Source organism: Ambystoma mexicanum, chromosome 4q (assembly GCF_040938575.1).
Source record: "Ambystoma mexicanum isolate Mex_15411 chromosome 4q, UKY_AmexF1_1, whole genome shotgun sequence".
Classification (NCBI taxonomy): Eukaryota; Metazoa; Chordata; class Amphibia; order Caudata; family Ambystomatidae; genus Ambystoma; species Ambystoma mexicanum.
This window is the reverse complement of record NC_090928.1, coordinates 1,316,153,573-1,316,176,970: the sequence shown is the minus strand read 5'-3', so window position 1 is coordinate 1,316,176,970 and position 23,398 is coordinate 1,316,153,573. Positions and strand designations below refer to the sequence as shown.

The 23,398-nt window shown below is 44.7% G+C and overlaps 1 protein-coding gene across 1 annotated transcript in view; it reads left to right on the top strand.

Annotated features, from left to right (window-relative positions):
• The window catches only part of LOC138468431 (zinc finger protein 585A-like), a 335,406-nt gene that overhangs the window by 99,153 nt on the left and 212,855 nt on the right, over positions 1-23,398 (top strand). Inside the window, exon 3 of the mRNA XM_069608990.1 lies at positions 1,897-4,142. Within this exon, the coding sequence (XP_069465091.1) occupies positions 2,825-4,142 (1,318 nt within the window). The 5' untranslated portion in view covers positions 1,897-2,824. The remainder of the gene's footprint in view (positions 1-1,896; positions 4,143-23,398) is intronic.

Sequence of the window (23,398 nt, the reverse complement as noted above, 5' to 3'; positions counted from 1 at the left end):
CTTGAAAACTACCCATTGGTATTTTCTGCAGGGCAGTAAAAGTGGCACCCCTTTGGCCAATTAACTCCAGGGCATGGCACCCAGGCATTTTTATAAAATATTAGAAAGTCAGATGGGACGATAGAGGGAAGTTGAGGGGAATCTCCCATACACTTTGCCTCGTTGCCACAGTTGTCGTTCTATCGGCCTCTGGCACAAGCTTGTTCTTTCTGTGAATCCTAAAGGAAGGGGGATGTGGTTGTAGTTTATCTGGTTGAAAGTCCATGTTTAAATGCAGTGTAGCAGAGCCTGTGCCATTATCACTGTGGGAAGAAACTGGTGCTTTTTCTTTAAATCTCAGTTCAGTCCTCGTTTCCTCAGTAGTGCTGTTTGTTATATAAGTGATGAGGTCATCAGTGATTACATAATCGAGTGGCCGAACATGCGTCTGATTGGTGAAAAACTGCTGAGCTAGTCTCAGATGCCTGTGTTTATCGTTTGCATATGGATATGGGAAGCTTTAATGTCTTATGGGAAGCTCCACTGGCTCCCCATCAAAGCTTGCATTGACTTCAAAGGCCTCACCCTGACTTACGTCTATATTACAAACCTGTACGAAGTATGCAACACACAGATGCTTCTCAACTCTGTAACCAAATTCTTAAGCGCCCTTCTACCTCTGGGTTTGGAGCGCCATACAAATAAAATAAACAAACAAACTTACAGCTGCCTACATTACACCTCAAGAACCATATCACCAAGAAACATAACACACGCAATCTCCGTTCCTCCACCACATCTGCCCTGCCCATACCTCGATTTGCCAGACAGAGAGCTGGGGGCTCCTGCTTCACCACCATTGCTCCCACACTCTGGAACGCCCTCTCTCAGCATATCCAAAACTAACCTACCTACACACGTTACTATTCAACAAATATGTGTAACTCTTGCAGTCTACTATCTATGCCTGAATAGGTCTATCTTTGATACAAGGTATCCTTACTGTTCCTAACCTTCTTGTAACACACAATGGGCCTCATTACAACCTATGTGGAATGGGTTAATGGGCTCCGCTAATGGAGGCAGACCCTTTAAACCAATACCGCAAGATTACGAAGTCCCCCTCGCGGGACCCGGTAAGGACACCTGGTAAAACCAGGCGTCATTACTGGGTCCCGCGAGGGGACCAGGGAGCAAACAACGGGCCGGTCGTAATCAGCCCGTTGTTAGCTCTTGCTCCCATTCCCATTTAAGCCCCATAGGGGCTCAAATGGCAATGGGGAAGGTCCAGGCCCGGGTTCCCGGAGGGAGCAATTACTGGGCCCTCCGAACTCGGAATGGCCTGGTAATTCCCCATTCAGGGAACCCAGACCCGGTTTTGGAGGCAGCCATGTCGCCAATAGCGCCATGGCTACCGCCAAACCCGTAATGAGGCCCAATATACTGTCTTCTTAGCGCTGGGATACCTCCGGGTCTGGGCGCTACCAACAAATACAATAAATAAATAAATAAATGAATGTACTAGTTCAGTCATTTGTGAAGAAATAAAATGGTAGAACGTATATGCACGGCCCCGATTCTTAAAATATCCACTTACAATGTTTTTCACCCACTGTGTGTTTTCCCTTATGTTCTTGGATGCTAAAATCTTCGAAATAAATATAAATGACACTCTTCCTGCTGCAAATCCCCTCTGTCACATTAGATGTTATCACTAGAGCACCACTACTCTGCCGCCTATCAGGGTGCCTGTCCCCAACAGATGGCACCCTAGTATTCAAGGTGTTGTTAGTTACTACGTGAGTAATTAACTAATGCACATCACTACTACTTAGAACCCGTCTGCATGTTACAAGTGATGCCTGAGATTGTGAACGTGTTGACACTAATAATGTGCCTCTCCTTTTATTTCCATAGGTGATTGACGGCCCAAATCATGCAGCGACAGCGATTGCTAAATTCTCTGGACCAATGAACCGCAAACCTTCAAACCAGTATTACTGACTAGTGACGGCAACAGTGCTTGAAAATGATGGCAACAGTGCTTGATAATGATGGCAACAGTGCTTGATAATGATGGCAACAGTGCGTGCTAATGATGGCAACAGTGCGTGCTAATGATGGCAACAGTGCGTGCTAATGATGGCAACAGTGCTTGATAATGATGGCAACAGTGCTTGATAATGATGGCAACAGTGCTTGATAATGATAGCAATAGTGCTTGATAATGATGGGTACATTGTTTGATAATGATAGCAACAGTGTGTGATAATGATAGCAACAATGCTTGATCATGATGGCAACAGTGCTTGATAATGATGGCAACAGTGCTTGATAATGATGGTAACAGTGCTTGATAATGATGGCAACAGTGCTTGATAATGATGGCAACAGTGTGTGATAATGATAGCAACAGTGCGTGATAATGATAGCAACAGTGCGTGATAGTGATAGCAACAGTGCGTGATAATGATAGCAACAGTGCTTGGTAATGATTGCAACAGTGCTTGGTAATGATGGCAACAATCCTTGATGTGCAGTAATACAAGGCTTTTTGTATTATTCCTGTGAGAACACACATGCGTGCTAGTTCATATTCATTCTGAATGTAAGGCTAGTTTTTTTAAAGAATTGTTTTGAAACCCCAGTAAATTCAGAATAACAGTATACACGCACAATATTTGAACAGCTTCAGTAAGAGGCAAAAGCTGGTTTGTCACCAGTAGTGATCTCCAGATGAGAAAGCTCGCCTGTGCCCTGAGTTTTATAAAAGGTTCAGCTTAAGGATCCTCTTATTAAGCACCTGACAGAAGAAAACTGGCGAGAAACCTCACACGTGCACAGAATGTGGAGAATGTTGCCATCTCCAGAACATGTGTATTTATTACCCCATGAGGACATTGGTGAAAATCGTTATCAGTGCACTGAATTTGAAAGTGATGTCCACTTGCATGATACACGTATCTGCCAACAGCAAGTACATACAGGCAAGAAACCTCATGTGTGCACAGAATGTGGGAAAAGGTTTGCTCAGAAGGGAGGCCTTATGAACCACCAGAGAACACATACAGGTGAGAGACCTCATGTGTGCACTGAATGTGGGAAAGGGTTTGCTGAGAAGGGGAAGCTTGCTATCCACCAGAGAACACATACGGGTGAGAAACCTCATGTGTGCATTGAATGTGGAAAAGGCTTTGCTCAGGTGGCTAATCTTACTATGCACCAAAGAACACATACAGGTGAGAAACCTCATGTGTGCACTGAATGTGGGAGAGGGTTTGCTCAGAAGGGAGATCTTATGCACCACCAGAGAACACATACAGGTGAGAAACCTCATGTGTGCACTGAATGTGGGAGAGGGTTTGCTCAGAAGGGAGTCCTTACTCACCACCAGAGAACACATACAGGCGAGAAACCTCATGAGTGCACTGAATGTGGGAGAAGGTTTGCTCACAAGGGACATCTTATGTACCACCAGAGAACACATACAGGTGAGAAACCTCATGTGTGCATTGAATGTGGAAAAGGCTTTTCTCAGGTGGCTAATCTTACTATGCACCAAAGAAAACATACAGGTGAGAAACCATACAGGTGCACTGAATGTGGGAGAGGGTTTTCTTTTAAGCGAGATCTTACTATCCACCAGAGAACACATACGGGTGAGAAACCTCATGTCTGCACTGAATGTGGAAAAGGCTTTTCTCAGGTGGGTAGTCTTAATATCCACCAGAGAACACATACGGGTGAGAAACCTCATGTCTGCACTGAATGTGGGAAAGGATTTGCTAAGAAGGGAAAGCTTAGTACCCACCACAGAACACATACAGGCGAGAAACCTCATGTGTGCAGTGTATGTGGGAAAGGGTTTGCTCAGAAGTGGCTGCTTGCTGGCCATCTGACAACACATACAGGTGAGAAACCTCATGAGTGCACTGAATGTGGGAAAGGGTTTATTCAGAAGGGATCTCTTATTGTCCACCAGAGAACACATACAGGTGAGAAACCTCATGTGTGCACAGAATGTGGGAAAGGGTTTGCTCTGTTGGGTAATCTTACTGTCCACCAGAGAACACATACAGGTGAGAAACCTCATGTGTGCAGTGAATGTGGAAAAGGGTTTGCTACAAAGGGCGAGCTTACTTTCCACCAGAAAACACATACAGGTGTGAAACCTCATGTGTGCACTGAATGTGGGAAAGGGTTTGTTAGGTACGGAAAACTTGCTATCCACCAGAGAATACATACATGTGAGAAATGTCATGTGTGCACAGAATGTGGAAAAAGCTTCAGTCTGAGCTGTAACCTTATTAGACACCAGCGTAAACATAAACTTGAGTATCCATTTTAGTGTACTTCATATGGTAAGTCCTTCAGTACGCAGGATGATCTTATCCACAAGGAGAGAGTATATGTAGCTGGTGTAATTCCCTCTGCAATTGAAGCTTCAGAGGGGAGGAGGTGCTTCTACAATGGGACTGTGTTTGGCTAGTGACTAAAACTGTGATGAACATATTGCCACAGCTGCTCCCAGTTTCCTTTGGAACACAACTAGCGACTGATTCTGGTTGGTTACATTTCTGCTGTTTGGAATGCATCCTTTCTTCAATATTCCAAAAGGAGACTGTACCTTCTGTGTTAGGGAGCCCATCCTACGGAACACTTGCCTAAATTAATGGGCACCAACATTTTGAAACAGCTTAAAGGCTCAGTGGTTGAATTAATAACTATAGGCCCTCATTGGATATATGGGGGGAACTGTTGTGCGATTTCTAGCGAAATTGAAAGAACAAATGCAACATTTATTTTACATGAATTGCTATGTGCTGAGAAGCGTGAATTACAAATAGTTACATTTTTTCTATTACTTCATTTAAAAAATGCCACTCCTGGGAATGAGAATTACATTTTTACACCCCTATAAAGTAATTTTACTTTCAACATAAGAGCACAGGGATTAAAACATTTACATTATCTGAAGCCCACCTTAATACACTGGGAGAAAGCTGGATTCTCGCATGGGTAATAAGACTTAAGCTTGGCACAACGCATGTGAAAAGGCAATGTTCGTCGAGGGGAAAACATGGAGAATGGAATCCATAAAACTGGAATTTCCTATATTACTCCAGAGTCTGTTTCCATGAAATGAATGCCACGCCTGGAACACCCTCCTCGCTCAGCACTGAGGCGTTCCTCTTTGGCAACAAATTCCATGGCGTTACGGTCTCCTTAGGGTCCCCTCTAGTGTCATACACTATTACCTTTCTCTAGTGGAACACTCCTCTCCTCAGGGCCCCCTCTAGTGTATTACACAATGGCCTATCTCTAGAAAACACGCTTCTCCTCAGGATCCCACCTAGTGCATTACACTATTGCCTATCTCTAGAGGAACACACTTCTCAGGTCCCCCTCTAGTGTGTTACACTATTGCCTAGCTCTAGTAGAACACTCTTCTCCTCAGGATCCTCTCTAGTGTATTACACTATTGCCTATCTCCAGTGGAACGCTCTTCTCCTCAGGATCCCATCTAGTGTGTTACACTATTGCCTAGCTCTAGTGGAACACTCTTCTCCTCGAGATCCCCTCTAGTGCATTGCCCTATTACCTATCTCCAGTGGAACGCTCTTCTCCTCAGGAACCCATCTAGTGCATTACACTATTGCCTATCTCTAGTGGAACACTCTTCTCCTCAGGATCCCCTCTAGTGTATTACACTATTGCCTACCTCTAGTGGAACACTCTTCTCCTCAGGATCCCCTCTAGTGTCTTACACTATTGCCTATCTCTATTGGAACATACTTCTCAGGACCCCCTCTAGTGTGTTACACTAATGCGTGTCTCTAGTGGTACATTCCTCTCCTCAGGACCCCCTCTAGTGTCTTAGATTATTGCCTTTCTTTAGAAAACACTTTTCTCCTCACTATCCTCTCTAGTACATTACACTATTGCCCATCTCTAGTGGAACACTTTTCTTCTCAGGGTGCCCTTCTGTGTATTGCACTATTTCCTATCTCTATTGGAGCACTTAAGATTAGCAGATAGTTCCCTGGCTTAGTGTCGGCATGTGGCGGTACAATCACATATGTAAGCATGCATGTCCACTGTTAAAGCACTGTTTTAAAAGAAATTGGTTTGGTGTGAAGGGCATGGAAAGGATGTCAAGTGTTCCATTAAATTATATGTAAATGTATTAAAAAAAGGTGCCATTTTATGAATAGAGTAGAAAGGGAAAATGGAATAGAAGTATTCACTGTGCAGTGAGGCAGTACAACTCGTGTAAATGTGGAAATGAAATAGTGCCTTCAGTCTAATATGAAAGTGTTGTGGGTGTAATGATGTCATAGCCGTTCTCTCTGAATTCCAAGAAGGAATAGTGGGCAAAAATGTTTACCAAATGGAATTGGTCCTGAATAAGCTCATATGCTGAATTTAAACCTTACCCAAGTGTGTTCATTAACTGACTGAAATGGTGATTAAAAGAACATTGAACTTCAGCTAATGTGTCATTGTGTTAACACTAAAAATAAATTGTTGGTACTGTCTCCAGTTGTATGTTATATGAATTTCTTTTTTCTAGCTTTACTTTTCTGTAAACTACTCCCTGGTACCAAGGCGATTTTTATTTGTTTAAAGTAGTATGGTGGCTGTCTTGATTTCAGTTTTATGTTCAATTCTCCAATTTCGCAGATCCCGCTAAACGTGACTTTTCAACACCTGATCAAGGACTAATCCCAGTGGTGTACATACTGTGATGAATCATGGGGTGACTTCACTTCTACCCAGAGGGGGGAGACCTTCCCTCTGAGGCTAGGGGGGGGTGAGGCCGCTCCCCAATAGACCCCCTAGGGGTGGTAATATGTGTGAGTACTGCATAGGGAGGGCCTCCCCTCCTGGGACAAGGACGTTCACCTAGGGAAAGGCCTCCCACCAACCCTATCACATTACCCCCTTCCATTGTGACCTTCCTTTGTTCCCACCACCGAGGAAACGATGACTGTGCCTACGGAAGAATATACTGGGAGGAGGAGGAGCGTGAACAGCATTTGGTATCACAGTACTGGGATGAGGAGGAGCGTGAACAGCATTGGGTATCACAGTACTGGGACGAGGAGGAGCGTGAACAGCATTGGGTATCACAGTTCTGGGATGAAGAGGCCCATAGGAAACATGAGGAATATCTAAGACTCTGTTCACAACAGTGCAGACACTACACCAAGGTGAGCTCAACAATATAAAAGCGCAAACGGACTACTGGCCTTGCATCGCAGAATCCATTAGCCCACTGGAGAAACCTGGTAAAGGAGACTCCGTGGAAGATTGATGCTAACGTCACATCCAAAAAGCCAGCAGGGAGAATGGTATGATATGATAGGTTATTTATAACGTGCTTAATACCCAGAGGTTTCTAAGCGTGGACTCGGGGATCGAACCTGTGTTGCTCCATGTCGTCTTGCTTTCAAGGCAAGCATGTTGCCCTAAGCTATCCTCCCGAGACTTGTTGCAGCACCAAAGCCAGGGCAGTTGTGCAACCGATCCAAGTTGCCACCTAGATTGAAACTGCATTTTATCTGACCAGTGCCACCTAGTTTGAATTTGCACTTTATCTAACCAATGTCACTTAGTTTCAAACTGCATTCTATCTGACTAGTGCCACCCTATCTGCAACTGCATTTTCCACGCAATCTCTGATATGTCTGCCACATAGTTCCTTAGATACTTTATTTTTCTAGGCTATCTACTTAGAAAAGGGACCATTGTATGAAGAGAGTAGAAAGGGCAAATGGAATAGAAGTATTCACTGTGCAGTGAAGCAGTAAAACTCGTGCAAATGTGGAAATGAAAGTGTGTTTGGTCTAAAATGAAAGTGTTGTGGGTGTAATGATGTCATAGCCGTTCTCTCTGAGTTCCAAGAAGGAATAGTGGACAAAAATGTTTACCAAATTAAATTAGTCCTGAATAAGCTGAAATGCTGAATTTAATCCTTACCCAAGTGTGTTAATTAACTGACTGAAATGGTGATTAAAAGAACATTGAGCTAATGTGTCATTGTATTAACATTAAAAATACATTGCTGGTACTACCTCAGTTTGTATTTTAAATCAGTTTCTTTTTTCTGCCTTTGATTTGGAGTAAACTGCTTCCTGGAACAGAGGGGATTTTATTTGTTTAAAGTAGTTTGATGGCCGTTTTGATTTCAGTTCTACATTCAATTATCCAATTTCGCAGAACCATCAAAACGTGACTAGAGAGGTGAGCCCACTCCCCAATAGACCCCATAGGGGTGGTAATATGCAGGAGGACCTCATAGGGTGGGACTCCCCACCTGATCAAGGACTAATCCCTGTGGTGTGCATATTGTGACATATCATGGGATGATGCCACTTCCCCCCAGAGGGGAGCCCTTCCCTTTGAGGCTAGGGAGGTGAGCCCGCTCCTCAATAGACCCCCTAGGGGTGGTAATATGTGGGAGGACCTCATAGGGTGGGACTCCCCACCTGATCAAGGACTAATCCCTGTGGTGTGCATATTGTGACGAATCATGGGATGACGTCACTTCTCCCAAGAGGGGAGCCCTTCCCTTTGAGGCTAGGGAGGTGAGCCCGCTCTCCAATAGACCCCCTAGGGGTGGTAATATGCGGGAGGACTTCATAGGGAGGGACTCCCCAGCTGATCAAGGACTAATCCCAGTGGTGTACATACTGTGACGAATCATGGGATGATGTCACTTCTCCCCAGGGGGGTGGTCCTTCCCTATGAGGCTGGGGGGGGTGAGGCCACTCCCCTTTAGACCCCCTACGGGTGGTAATATGCAGGAGGACCTCATAGGGAGGGACTCCCCACCTGATCAAGGACTAATCCCAGTGGTGTACATACTGTGACGAATCATGGGATGACGTCACTTCTCCCCAGAGGGAGTCCTTCCCTACGAGGTTAGGGAGGTGAGGCCACTCCCCAATAGACCCCCTAGGGGTGATAATATGCGGGAGGACCACATAGGGAGGGACTCCCCATCTGATCAAGGACTAATCCCAGTGGTGGGCATACTGTGACGAATCATGGGATGACGTCACTTCTCCCCAGAGTGTGTCCTTCACTATGAGGCTATGGGGGGTGAGGCCGCTACGCAATAGACCCCCTAGGGGTGATAATATGTCTGAGTACTGTATAGGTATGGACTCCCCACCTGATCAAGGACTAATCCCAGTGGTGTGCATTCTGTGACGAATCATGGGATGACGTCACTTCTCCCCAGTGGGGAGTCCTTCCCTATGAGGCTAGAGAGGTGAGGCCGCTCTCCAGTAGACCCCCTAGGGGTGGTAATATGCGGCAGGACCTCATAGGGGACACGAACATTCACCTGGGGAAACGCCTCCCACCACCCCTATCACATAACCCCCTTTAATCATGGCCATCCCTTGTTCCCTCCACCGAGAGTACAACCATGTGCTACTGTGAAACCATGACTGTGCCTAAGGAAGACTATACTGGGTCGAGGAAGAGCATGAGCAACATTTGGAATCAATTTGCAAACCCATACAAGTGCTGCGATAAGAAGACCCACAGGAGGCATTAGCAATACCAAAGAGTCTGTTCATAACAGTACGGACCCTATGCCAAGGCAGGGTCAACAATATAAAAGGGAAACAGAAAATGGACTGGTGGTCTCACCAGGGAAGCCAGGAACCCGGGAAATTCAACCTGGGAAAGGAGACACCGTGGAAGATTGGATGTGAGAGCCGTCAGGGAGCCGACTCATTGCAGCACCAGAGAAGCCAGGGCAGTTGTGCAACTTATCCAAGGTGGACTGTTTGGTCCGTGAATTGCACCGAGACTGTGGAGCCGTGCAGCAGAAGCTACGGCTGTATCAGAAGATCCTCAACCCGAGAGGAGTCGGTCCCACATTCCCTTGAAGCTAAAGGTAACAGGAACCTTGGGAAAACAGGCTGGGGTCCTGGGGAAGCTAAAAAGAAGTCTTGCATCGGGAGTCATCTCCCTCAGTGAAGTTGTAGCCAGAATATCACTAGTGCAGAGGAATGCATCAGGAGTGATATTCCCTCGGCGCAGTGGTCATAGTAAGATCACCAGTGCAACCGTGTAACGGAGTCATCTCCCTTGGTGTAGTGGTGCCAGAGAAAACCATGTTGAAAGGAAATGCATCCAGAGTGATCTCCCTCATAGTGAAGTAACAGACACCACCCTCAAATCAGAGTGCCTCATGCGTTATCTCCCTCGTCACAGTACCTGCATTAAAGAAAGCTACAAAGGCACATATAAGGAAAGCACCAAGACATATGGGAATAGTTTCCCTCATCAGAGTACCATATGGAGGCCAAATAAGGCCATTAACATATATGCCGTGTGGAAGGAGGAAAAGGGACTTACGCAGAGTTTCTGCTGAAGAGCGTAAAGTACACTTGTGGAGAACCTTGTGCAGAAGGACCAGGAGAAGGGAGCCATTCCCCTGGTCCCTTGAGATAATTTAGTGTTAAAACCAGGAGAAGCGAGTCCTTCTCCGGGGGAAGGTTGCACAAACTTTACATTAGTTAAACACTTTATGTTTTCTAGTGTTACGGTTCGTTTAGAAGGTTATTTGACAGAGGACGAGAAGAACAATGCTTTGACGGACGTTCTGACAGAACCATACATTTTATTAGGTTGATGCAGTGATTATTGCTGTAATAAAGGTTTATAGACCCCACCATGAGCCCTCCTTGTCAGTCTCCTTCTACACCCTCACAATACCCACCCACAGACCTCAACATAAAGTACTTTTTTAATTGTGTCATAGTTCATCAATTGAACTTTTCACAAATTACACATCACGTCCTGGGAGGATAGCTCAGCGGCAATGTGCGCGCCTTGGAAGCAAGACGACACAAAGCTCCCTATCATATAAGCATTATCATTCTGTTACAGACCCTACATTCTCATTTAAATGTCATTTAAAAAAATCTTATCAAGTTGATTTTCCATGACTTTTGGGGGCCTTCAAGCAAGATGTGCCATGTGACTTCTGAAGAGTGTGTTCTGAGATCCCCCCACGGGGCAACCGAGAAATTCCATTCTTGATTCCTTCAGAGGAACACATTCAAGAGCTAAGTGTCTTAAGTTTTCAATTTCATTAGTCTTTCAAAAGCAGCAAGTTCTTGTGTAATTTATTTCTAGCTCCCAAAATCTCATAAGAGGTTAAAAGGTTTCATCTTATTTAAAAAAATATATAATCTCGGAAATTGTATCGGATCATTAGGAAGCTTGTGCAAGGGTTTCCCGTCCGGTACAATATAATGATGGAAGGTGTATGACTTGCGCTCTTGGAAGGTTTGGATCCAGTCAGCTTTCCAGAGCCGCTTCTTAATCTCAAAGGGGTTTGTAACCAAAAGCTCCAGGGAAGACTAAAGCGAGGTCAACGTTAACATGCAGGCTTCAACCTAATTATTAACAATCAGCACTCTTCTGCCATTGGCTACTTGGTCAAATGGTAGTAGAACGGGGCCTCGCAAGCAATATTAATTTTCCTCAGCATCAACAGAACTTGCACCTAGGCCATCTCATTGCCCCTGCGCCACCTGACTCGACAGACACAGCCTGCCCTTCTCGTCCCTGCCACCCCCGTACAGCTGTAATCCCCCCTCTCTGTGCTCCTCTGTGCCCCTCTGTTTCCCGCTGTGTATCTGATCTGTCGTGACCTCTTTAAAGCGCTCTGTTGTGTATCTGTACTGCTGTATACCTCTGTAAAGCGCTCTGTTGTGTATCTGTACTGCTGTATACCTCTGTAAAGCGCTCTGTTGTGCATCTGAATTGCTGTATACCTCTGTAAAGCGCTCTGTTGTGTATCTGAATTGCTGTATACCTCTGTAAAGCGCTCTGTTGAGTGTCTGAATTGCTGCATACCTCTGTAAAGCGCTCTGTTGAGTGTCTGAACTGCTGCATACCTCTGTAAAGCGCTCTGTTGAGTGTCTGAACTGCTGTATACCTCTGTAAAGCGCTCTGTTGAGTGTCTGAATTGCTGTATACCTCTGTAAAGCGCTCTGTTGAGTGTCTGAACTGCTGTATACCTCTGTAAAGCGCTCTGTTGTGTGTCTGAACTGCTGTATACCTCTGTAAAGCGCTCTGTTGAGTGTCTGAACTGCTGTATACCTCTGTAAAGCGCTCTGTTGTGTATCTGTACTGCTGTATACCTCTGTATAGCGCGCTGTAAAGCGCTCTGTTGAGTATCTGAATTGCTGTATACCTCTGTAAAGCGCTCTGTTGAGTGTCTCATTGCTGTATACCTCTGTAAAGTGCTCTGTTGAGTGTCTGAATTGCTGTATACCTCTGTAAAGCGCTCGGTTGGGTGTCTGAATTGCTGTATACCTCTGTAAAGCGCTCTGTTGTGTGTCTGAATTGCTGTATACCTCTGCAAAGCGCTCTGTTGTGTGTCTGAATTGCTGTATACCTCTGAAAAGCGCTCTGTTGTGTATCTGAATTGCTGTATACCTCTGCAAAGCGCTCTGTTGCGTATCTGAATTGCTGTATACCTCTGCAAAGCGCTCTGTTGAGTATCTGAACGGCGGTATACCTCTGCAAAGCGCTCTGTTGAGTATCTGAACTGCTGTATACCTCTGCAAAGCGCTCTGTTGAGTATCTGTACTGCTGTATACCTCTGCAAAGCGCTCTGTTGAGTATCTGTACTGCTGTATACCTCTGCAAAGCGCTCTGTTGAGTATCTGAACTGCTGTATACCTCTGCAAAGCGCTCTGTTGAGTATCTGAACTGCTGTATACCTCTGTAAAGCGCTCTGTTGAGTATCTGAACTGCTGTATACCTCTGTAAAGCGCTCTGTCGAGTATCTGAATAATGATGATTTCTAGTTGGACTTCGGGCCACACCTGTTTGGCAGATATTCATGAGGGCTCAATCTGAGACCTCAGCACTGTTTGTTTCACAGCACAGACAGTTGAAAAGCTCTTGGAAAAACACTGTTTCCCTTTGACAGTTCAGCCAGCCCAGGAGCACTCCATCAGCTGGAAAAAGCAGCTGAAGGAGTGCTCAGTGTTTCACTAGGCTGGCTCCTCAGCTCCTCCATAATGGGTGAGGTGACCACTGGGTGGATGCCCCCTCGCCCATTACAGGTGAGCCCCCATGCTCGGACTGGCCTATAGGATAATAGGGCGATGCCCATACCAAAAATGGAAATGCTAGTGCAGGCCAGTGAAATGGGCCAGTTTGATGAGTTATTTCACTATGCAGCTGGTAGTTTTGAGCATTGTTGCTGAACAAATATCCTTTAAATATCACAATTTGCTTACATTTCTTTTAAAAACACCCCCTTGGGTACTATTGAAACGATCTTTGACTAAAGAAATGAATTGCCATTAGCAACTGTGGGCCACTTTTCATTGGTGCCTGAAACAGTTTTATGGTCCAGTCTGACCATGTGAGCCGCACTGCCCATTTCCTCCAATCTAAAAATAAAGAACATTTTTTCTTTTACATTTCATGCTGGGCTCTCGCGCCCCCCTGGTGGGGTGCACCCCAAAGTTTGAAGACCTCTGCCATAGAGCATTGTTAAGGAGGATCACGGCCCTAGTGTAATTACTGTGATGCTTGAAAGACCGTGCCCTGAGTATATGGGGCTTGCAATTTATGAGTTGCAAATGGCATTTTTTATATTATGTGAATTGTTTTCAATATCACTTTTTATCTTTTTTTTGTGGATTTTACCTCGACAATTGTGATTGTTCTTATGAGGTCTATCTTTTCAATTCCTGTTGTTTATTGGTGACTGTAAATATTCTGTTTTGTCCTGATCGATATGGCTCATGCCGAATAAAGGTATTAAACAACAGGTATTTGTGCTAGTGGGGCCACTAACCAGCCCGAGTTATCACATCATAGGTGATCAGAGCAACAACCACATCCTTTACTTTCCCAGCCTTGTTTCTCATCCAGGGGGGCTGCAACTTGGAGGTCCGCATGACAGAAAGAGATGCTAGGGGGGTTCTCAAATGAGAGGGGGAACAGTGGCACATAATCAGTTGCTTGAGGGTCATTTTGGAGCCACATTTTTTGGCCGGCCCTCAGCCAGCTCGTTACCCTGTGTGCTGCCCAAAAGCCGAGTGTAGTCCTTGCACTGCACAATGGCCAACTTGGTAGGTAGCAAGATCGCATTAAGCAGGGCTTCAACACAGGGTGCATTGAGAATGGGAGTTTCTTGTGCAGTTAGGTAATCTATCTGTTTCCAGAGGGTCCCGTAGTCGTGTGAGATACCGAAAGCGTAACGTGAATCAGTATATATAGTGGATGTGTGTGTGTGGCGATCGTGCAAGCCTGTGTGAGGGCAATGAGTTCAGCAACCTGTACTGATCATATTTATAGGAGCTGGAAGGCTTCTACCACTTCAAAGGAGGTGCAAATGACAAAAGCTGCCTGGAGACTACCTGTTGAATCTCTAAGACAGGATCTGTCAACAAAGAGAATGAGGTCTGCATTGGGGAGGGTGATATCCTTGAGGTCGGTTCTTAGTGATGATACAACATCAACCGATGCATGGCAGCTGTGCGGGTGCCCGTCATCAAGTGTGGGCAGGGTTGAGTGGGGCGTATCTGATGAGAGTGATGTTGGTGGTGAGAGGAGCAATTTTTCATATTGGGTGAGACGTGCAGCTAATAGTTGTATTTTACCCCTGAGGAGGAGTTCTAATACAGAGTGTGGTACTGCTATGGTTATGTAGTGCGCTAGGGTGATGTTGTCAGCTTTTGTAAGGAAAGGGGCAGTGGCAGCTACTGCTCTGCGACATCTGGGGAAAGCAGAGGCATCAGGGTATAACTGTGAGATAAAATAAGCTACCAGGCGTCGTAGGTCCCTGGGCTTCTGTGTGAGTATGCCTAAGGCATACCCCTCTTTCGCATCACAGAACAGGGTGAATGATTTGGAGTAGTCAGGAAGGGTGAGGTTGGTGCAATGGAAATTACAGTCTTGATCTTGGAGAAGGTTGTGGAAGCATCAGGAGACCATGTGAGTTTGTCAGGTTGGGAGCCATTGAAAGAATTCACACCTAATGAGGTAATCATTAAGGAAGCATATCACACCTGTTAATTTTTTTAGATGTTTTATCATCAAATGGCAACAGATACAATCCTGTAATTATTTACATTCATATATTTTGAGGAACTCAAAGCTCATTAATTGTTCAAGAGACTACGGGCGCATCGATTCCATGAAACATGTGTCGGCTGCAAGCAGTCATTCACTACATGGTTTTGAATAAATCATGCAATTGGGACAATTGAGTTTTTCATCTGATGAATTTTTATACTAATTGTTGATTATCACAATTTTCTCTGTGAATATTATACATTTTGCTGGCCATGCGCGACTCGCCAATCTAACACCAATCTACATAATAGTCAAGACAGAGTTCTGCGTAGAGTTCCATCTGCAGTTGGTGCAGGCTGGGAGGAGCGCGACTGGGACTCCAGAATGGAGTAAGGCCACTACCTGCGTAGCTCAAAGTCTCGACGGGAAGATAAAAGGGACTCAGAGCTTTCGTGCCCGCAAACACTCCAGGCGGCAACCTCAAATGTAAATGACGAGCTAACCGCAGGTAATTATGTGAACAAAGTTACTGCAGTGAACATTTCACTGATGTTATCACCTACTTTTGCTTCTACTTTGAACATGTGACTTCCCAAAACTCCCATAACTCCTATAACATCTAATGACTTGTGTAACCGATTTCTCAGGGAATCGCAACCTGACCCGCCCAAGAGACCCCCGACCAGCGACTTTCAGAAATCACTCGCCCTCGGCAAAGAAAACGCTGTAAAAATGGGAGATACGCAGACAGGGATCGTGGTTCCCCCAACAGATGCGCCAAAACCACAGGATTCAATTACTCAAAATTCAAGCATGGAAATCATACAAGTGTCATCCCCGCACCCCGAGAGAACCAACTTGATGAAGGATTAGACTGAAGCGTCAAGACCACTGAAACCACACATTTAGTAAACAATGTCGATAGTTCGCCCAGTACGAACATACTCAATGGGCCTCATTACGAGTGTGCCGTTCTTGTAACAACAATGACGGTATGCATACCGGCACCGTTGTTACCGTACTGGGGCACTCCAAGTCTGCCTGCCGGATTTGCTGTGCCCGGCAGGTCTGACCTATGGGACTGAAATGGGAATGTGGATTAACATTTACCGGCACCTGACTTCTCTAAATGTCTCAACGTTCTTCGCTAAGCAGAGGGAAACCTTAAATCCAGACCCTCGTGGCGAACCTTCTGACGCTGAGATCCTTGAGGGAGCACAAGATTCTACAGGACCCCAGACGGAAGATGTACGTGAATCTGGAAAAACTTGCCCGGAACCAGTAACAAAAAGATGGCATCTAGTTACTTCAAACTACAAAGTAAAGTCAACTTTGCCACAACAGGCTTCCAAATGTAAAGACCATTTAAAAACAAGCCCACGCCGTTACATGTAACAAATGAGACCAGAAGCAAGGGTAGCCTTGGAACTACACCGGCCCCCATACGATCTGTTGATGGCTCAGCGACGACTTTTGCAAGTTATAACAACGATTTAGAGCTGGATAATTCACCGGCTCAAGAAACCAGAAGACGACTTATGGAATCTCTAGGCCAGGAAGTTTAACCTTGGCCTCTAAAGAAATCAGGAGAGGACCCCAACTGTCAGACTCCAAAGACCCGCAAACTCCAATGAGAGTGGAACAAAGTGCTGAAGCAAAGGAGACTCACCGTCTGAAGCTAAACCACAATCAAATCCAAATATTAGATTCTTCGATGCACCTCGCCACTTCACCTGACCAGGATAATGGGCTATATCAGCAACACAGACTAACAGAAAAGGAAAATCAAAACATAAAATCTGACCTAGTGGCAGTAATGTCGACATTAACAAATGCTTTAGCCCTGTTCACCAAACTCTACGACGCTATAAATGACGCACTGAAAGACCTCACGACTATGATGGCCATGATGCATATGAAACTGGTATACTTGGGGGGATACATCACTGCAGCAAGGAAGCATGATACGGGGGCAACCTCATCTTTGTCCGAGAACACTAGACCACTCGGTACCTCACCTTCAGGTGTCTCTTGCTTACAACCAGAGCATTTGCAAGCGAGTAAAAATACACAAGCGGAATTCACAAGCGAAACGATGGAAGACTCAAATATCAGTCAAAGGAAAATAAGACGGAAGCCAACTATTAACGGCCTCTCAAGGTCTCATGAAATCACCTCGAGGCATGTAAGAGACCAAATAGTATCGGACACTGGGAAAAAAGAAGAGAGAGATGAATGACTGTGTCACTTAAGAAGACAACAAATTTGGCTTGCAACTCAGAAAATCCACCCTAGTTAAAACCACACAAAAAAACCCTGAAGCCACTTGAGGTTACCAACCAAAACTACTCTATTTTTTCACAGACAAAGAAGAAGAAGAAAGAGGATGTAAAGACTTCAATGTTAGGCTCAGACACGGTAGACAATTCGTCTTTAATACAAACTAAAGAAGCTGGGCAACCAAGCCTAGAAGCACCAAAACCTGCCCCGAGAAAGGTACTAAGGTAAACAGCTTGCAAACAACTGAAACAACAAAACCAATCGGGAGTATAAGCAACATGAGAACAGTCCTTTTGGTAACTAACAATGACTCTCAGACAACGCAAGACCTGATGGACCTGTGTTAATATTCTGTTTTACAATCTGAATTCGAGTTGGCAATGCTATCCCCTGATCTCCAGGGGCACCAAAATCAACCCCTAGAAAATAGCAAAATTGCAGACCCAATGACCGTCGGGACAGAGGATCCAATTTCCTCAATTTTCTTGACACCAGCGGAAAAGAGATCCAGAGCAACTGAGAGACGACTCAGTGGGGAAAAATCAACTAACAATTTATACTCTTCTGCTCCTACATAGATCAGAGAATCGCTAAACCAGGCCTATTGCATGTATAATCATGATGGTGCATACACAGACACACAGGCCTATTGCATGTATAATCATGATGGTGCATACACAGACACGCAGGCCTATTGCATGTATAATCATGATGGTGCATACACAGACACACAGGCCTATTGCATGCATTATCATGATGGTGCATACACAGACATGCCTATTGCATGTAGAATCATGAGGGTGCATACACAGACACGCAGGCCTATTGCATGTATAATCATGATGGTGCATACACAGACATGCCTATTGCATGTAGAATCATGAGGGTGCATACACAGACACACAGGCCTATTGCATGCATTATCATGATGGTGCATACACAGACATGCCTATTGCATGTAGAATCATGAGGGTGCATACACAGACACACAGGCCTATTGCATGCATTATCATGATGGTGCATACACAGACATGCCTATTGCATGTAGAATCATGAGGGTGCATACACAGACACACAGGCCTATTGCATGCATTATCATGATGGTGCATACACAGACATGCCTATTGCATGTAGAATCATGAGGGTGCATACACAGACACACAGGCCTATTGCATGCATTATCATGATGGTGCATACACAGACATGCCTATTGCATGTAGAATCATGAGGGTGCATACACAGACACACAGGCCTATTGCATGCATTATCATGATGGCGTATACACAGACACACAGGCCTATTGCATGTATAATCATGATGGTGCATACACAGACACGCAGGCCTATTGCATGCATTATCATGATGGTGTATACACAGACACACAGGCCTATTGCATGTATAAACATTATGGTGAATACACAGAAACGCAGGCCTATTGCATGTATAATCATGATGGTGCATGCATAGACACGCAGGCCTATTGCATGCATTATCATGATGGTGTATACACAGACACACAGGCCTATTGCATGTATAATCATGATGGTGCATACACAGACACGCAGGCCTATTGCATGTATAATCATGATGGTGCATGCATAGACACGCAGGCCTATTGCATGTATAATCATGATGGTGCATGCACAGACACGCAGGCCCATTGCATGTATAACCATTATGTTGCATACACAGACACACAGGCCTATTGCATGCATTATCATGATGGTGCATACACAGACAAACAGGCCTATTGCATGCATAATCACTATGGTGCATACACAGACATGCAGGACTATTGCATGCATAATCACTATGGTGCATACACAGACATGCAGGACTATTGCATGCATAATCATGATGGTGCATGCATAGACACGCAGGCCTATTGCATGTATAATCATGAGACGCACAGGCCTATTGCTTGTATATTCATGATGGTGCATACAGAGACATGCAGGCCTATTGCATGTATAATCAATATGGTGCATACACAGGCCTATTACATGTATAATCAATATGGTGCATACACAGACGCACAGGCCTATTGCATGTATAATCATGATGGTGCATACACAGACACGCAGGCCTATTGCATGTATAATCATGATGGTGCATACACAGACACGCAGGCCTATTGCATGTATAATCATGATGGTGCATACACAGACATGCCTATTGCATGTAGAATCATGATGGTGCATACACAGACACGCAGGCCTATTGCATGTATAATCATGATGGTGCATACACAGACACGCAGGCCTATTGCATGTATAATCATGATGGTGCATACACAGACACGCAGGCCTATTGCATGTATAATCATGATGGTGCATACACAGACACGCAGGCCTATTGCATGTATAATCATGATGGTGCATACACAGACATGCCTATTGCATGTAGAATCATGAGGGTGCATACACAGACACGCAGGCCTATTGCATGTATAATCATGATGGTGCATACACAGACACGCAGGCCTATTGCATGTATAATCATGATGGTGCATACACAGACACGCAGGCCTATTGCATGTATAATCATGATGGTGCATACACAGACACGCAGGCCTATTGCATGTATAATCATGATGGTGCATACACAGACACGCAGGCCTATTGCATGTATAATCATGATGGTGCATACACAGACATGCCTATTGCATGTAGAATCATGAGGGTGCATACACAGACACACAGGCCTATTGCATGCATTATCATGATGGTGCATACACAGACATGCCTATTGCATGTAGAATCATGAGGGTGCATACACAGACACACAGGCCTATTGCATGCATTATCATGATGGTGCATACACAGACAGACAGGCCTATTGCATGTATAATCATGATGGTGCATACACAGACACGCAGGCCTATTGCATGTATAATCATGATGGTGCATACACAGACACGCAGGCCTATTGCATGTATAATCATGATGGTGCATACACAGACACGCAGGCCTATTGCATGTATAATCATGATGGTGCATACACAGACACGCAGGCCTATTGCATGTATAATCATGATGGTGCATACACAGACATGCCTATTGCATGTAGAATCATGAGGGTGCATACACAGACACGCAGGCCTATTGCATGCATTATCATGATGGTGCATACACAGACATGCCTATTGCATGTAGAATCATGAGGGTGCATACACAGACACACAGGCCTATTGCATGCATTATCATGATGGTGCATACACAGACATGCCTATTGCATGTAGAATCATGAGGGTGCATACACAGACACACAGGCCTATTGCATGCATTATCATGATGGTGCATACACAGACATGCCTATTGCATGTAGAATCATGAGGGTGCATACACAGACACACAGGCCTATTGCATGCATTATCATGATGGTGCATACACAGACATGCCTATTGCATGTAGAATCATGAGGGTGCATACACAGACACACAGGCCTATTGCATGCATTATCATGATGGTGCATACACAGACATGCCTATTGCATGTAGAATCATGAGGGTGCATACACAGACACACAGGCCTATTGCATGCATTATCATGATGGCGTATACACAGACACACAGGCCTATTGCATGTATAATCATGATGGTGCATACACAGACACGCAGGCCTATTGCATGCATTATCATGATGGTGTATACACAGACACACAGGCCTATTGCATGTATAAACATTATGGTGAATACACAGAAACGCAGGCCTATTGCATGTATAATCATGATGGTGCATGCATAGACACGCAGGCCTATTGCATGCATTATCATGATGGTGTATACACAGACACACAGGCCTATTGCATGTATAATCATGATGGTGCATACACAGACACGCAGGCCTATTGCATGTATAATCATGATGGTGCATGCATAGACACGCAGGCCTATTGCATGTATAATCATGATGGTGCATGCACAGACACGCAGGCCCATTGCATGTATAACCATTATGTTGCATACACAGACACACAGGCCTATTGCATGCATTATCATGATGGTGCATACACAGACAAACAGGCCTATTGCATGCATAATCACTATGGTGCATACACAGACATGCAGGACTATTGCATGCATAATCACTATGGTGCATACACAGACATGCAGGACTATTGCATGCATAATCATGATGGTGCATGCATAGACACGCAGGCCTATTGCATGTATAATCATGAGACGCACAGGCCTATTGCTTGTATATTCATGATGGTGCATACAGAGACATGCAGGCCTATTGCATGTATAATCAATATGGTGCATACACAGGCCTATTACATGTATAATCAATATGGTGCATACACAGACGCACAGGCCTATTGCATGTATAATCATGATGGTGCATACACAGGCCTATTACATGTATAATCAATATGGTGCATACACAGACACACAGGCCTATTGCATATATAATCATGATGGTGCATGCATAGACACGCAGGCCTATTGCATGTATAAACATTATGGTGAATACACAGAAACGCAGGCCTATTGCATGCATTATCATGATGGTGTATACACAGACACGCAGGCCTATTGCATGTATAATCATGATGGTGCATACACAGAAACGCAGGCCTATTGCATGTATAATCATGATGGTGCATGCATAGACACGCAGGCCTATTGCATGTATAATCATGATGGTGCATACACAGAAACGCAGGCCTATTGCATGTATAATCATGATGGTGCATGCATAGACACGCAGGCCTATTGCATGTATAATCATGATGGTGCATGCACAGACACGCAGGCCCATTGCATGTATAATCATTATGGTGCATGCACAGACACACAGGCCCATTGCATGTATAATCATGATGGTGCATACACAGACACGCAGGCCTATTGCATGTATAATCATTATGGTGCATGCACAGACACACAGGCCTATTGCATGCATTATCATGATGGTGCATACACAGACAAACAGGCCTATTGCATGCATAATCACTATGGTGCATACACAGACATGCAGGCCTACTGCATGTATAATCATGATGGTGCATGCATAGACACGCAGGCCTATTGCATGTATAATCATGATGGTGCATACACAGACACGCAGGCCTATTGCATGTATAATCATTATGGTGCATGCACAGACACACAGGCCTATTGCATGCATTATCATGATGGTGCATACACAGACAAACAGGCCTATTGCATGCATAATCACTATGGTGCATACACAGACATGCAGGACTATTGCATGCATAATCATGATGGTGCATGCATAGACACACAGGCCTATTGCATGTATAATCATGAGACGCACAGGCCTATTGCTTGTATATTCATGATGGTGCATACAGAGACATGCAGGCCTATTGCATGTATAATCAATATGGTGCATACACAGACGCACAGGCCTATTGCATGTATAATCATGATGGTGCATACACAGACACGCAGGCCTATTGCATGTATAATCATTATGGTGCATACACAGACACGCAGGCCTATTGCATGTATAATCATTATGGTGCATGCAAGACACACAGGCCTATTGCATGCATTATCATGATGGTGCATACACAGACAAACAGGCCTATTGCATGCATAATCACTATGGTGCATACACAGACATGCAGGCCTACTGCATGTATAATCATGATGGTGCATGCATAGACACGCAGGCCTATTGCATGTATAATCATGATGGTGCATGCACAGACACGCAGGCCTATTGCATGTATAATCATTATGGTGCATACACAGACAAACAGGCCTATTGCATGCATAATCAATATGGTGCATACACAGACGCACAGGCCTATTGCATGTATAATCACTATGGTGCATACACAGACATGCAGGACTATTGCATGCATAAACATGATGGTGCATGAATAGACACGCAGGCCTATTGCATGTATAATCATGAGACACACAGGCCTAGTGCATGTATAATCATGATGGGGCATACACAGACACCTAGGCCTATTGCATGTATAATCATGATGGTGTATACACAGACACGCAGGCCTATTGCATGTATAATCATGATGGTGCATGCATAGACACACAGGCCTATTGCATGTATAATCATGATGG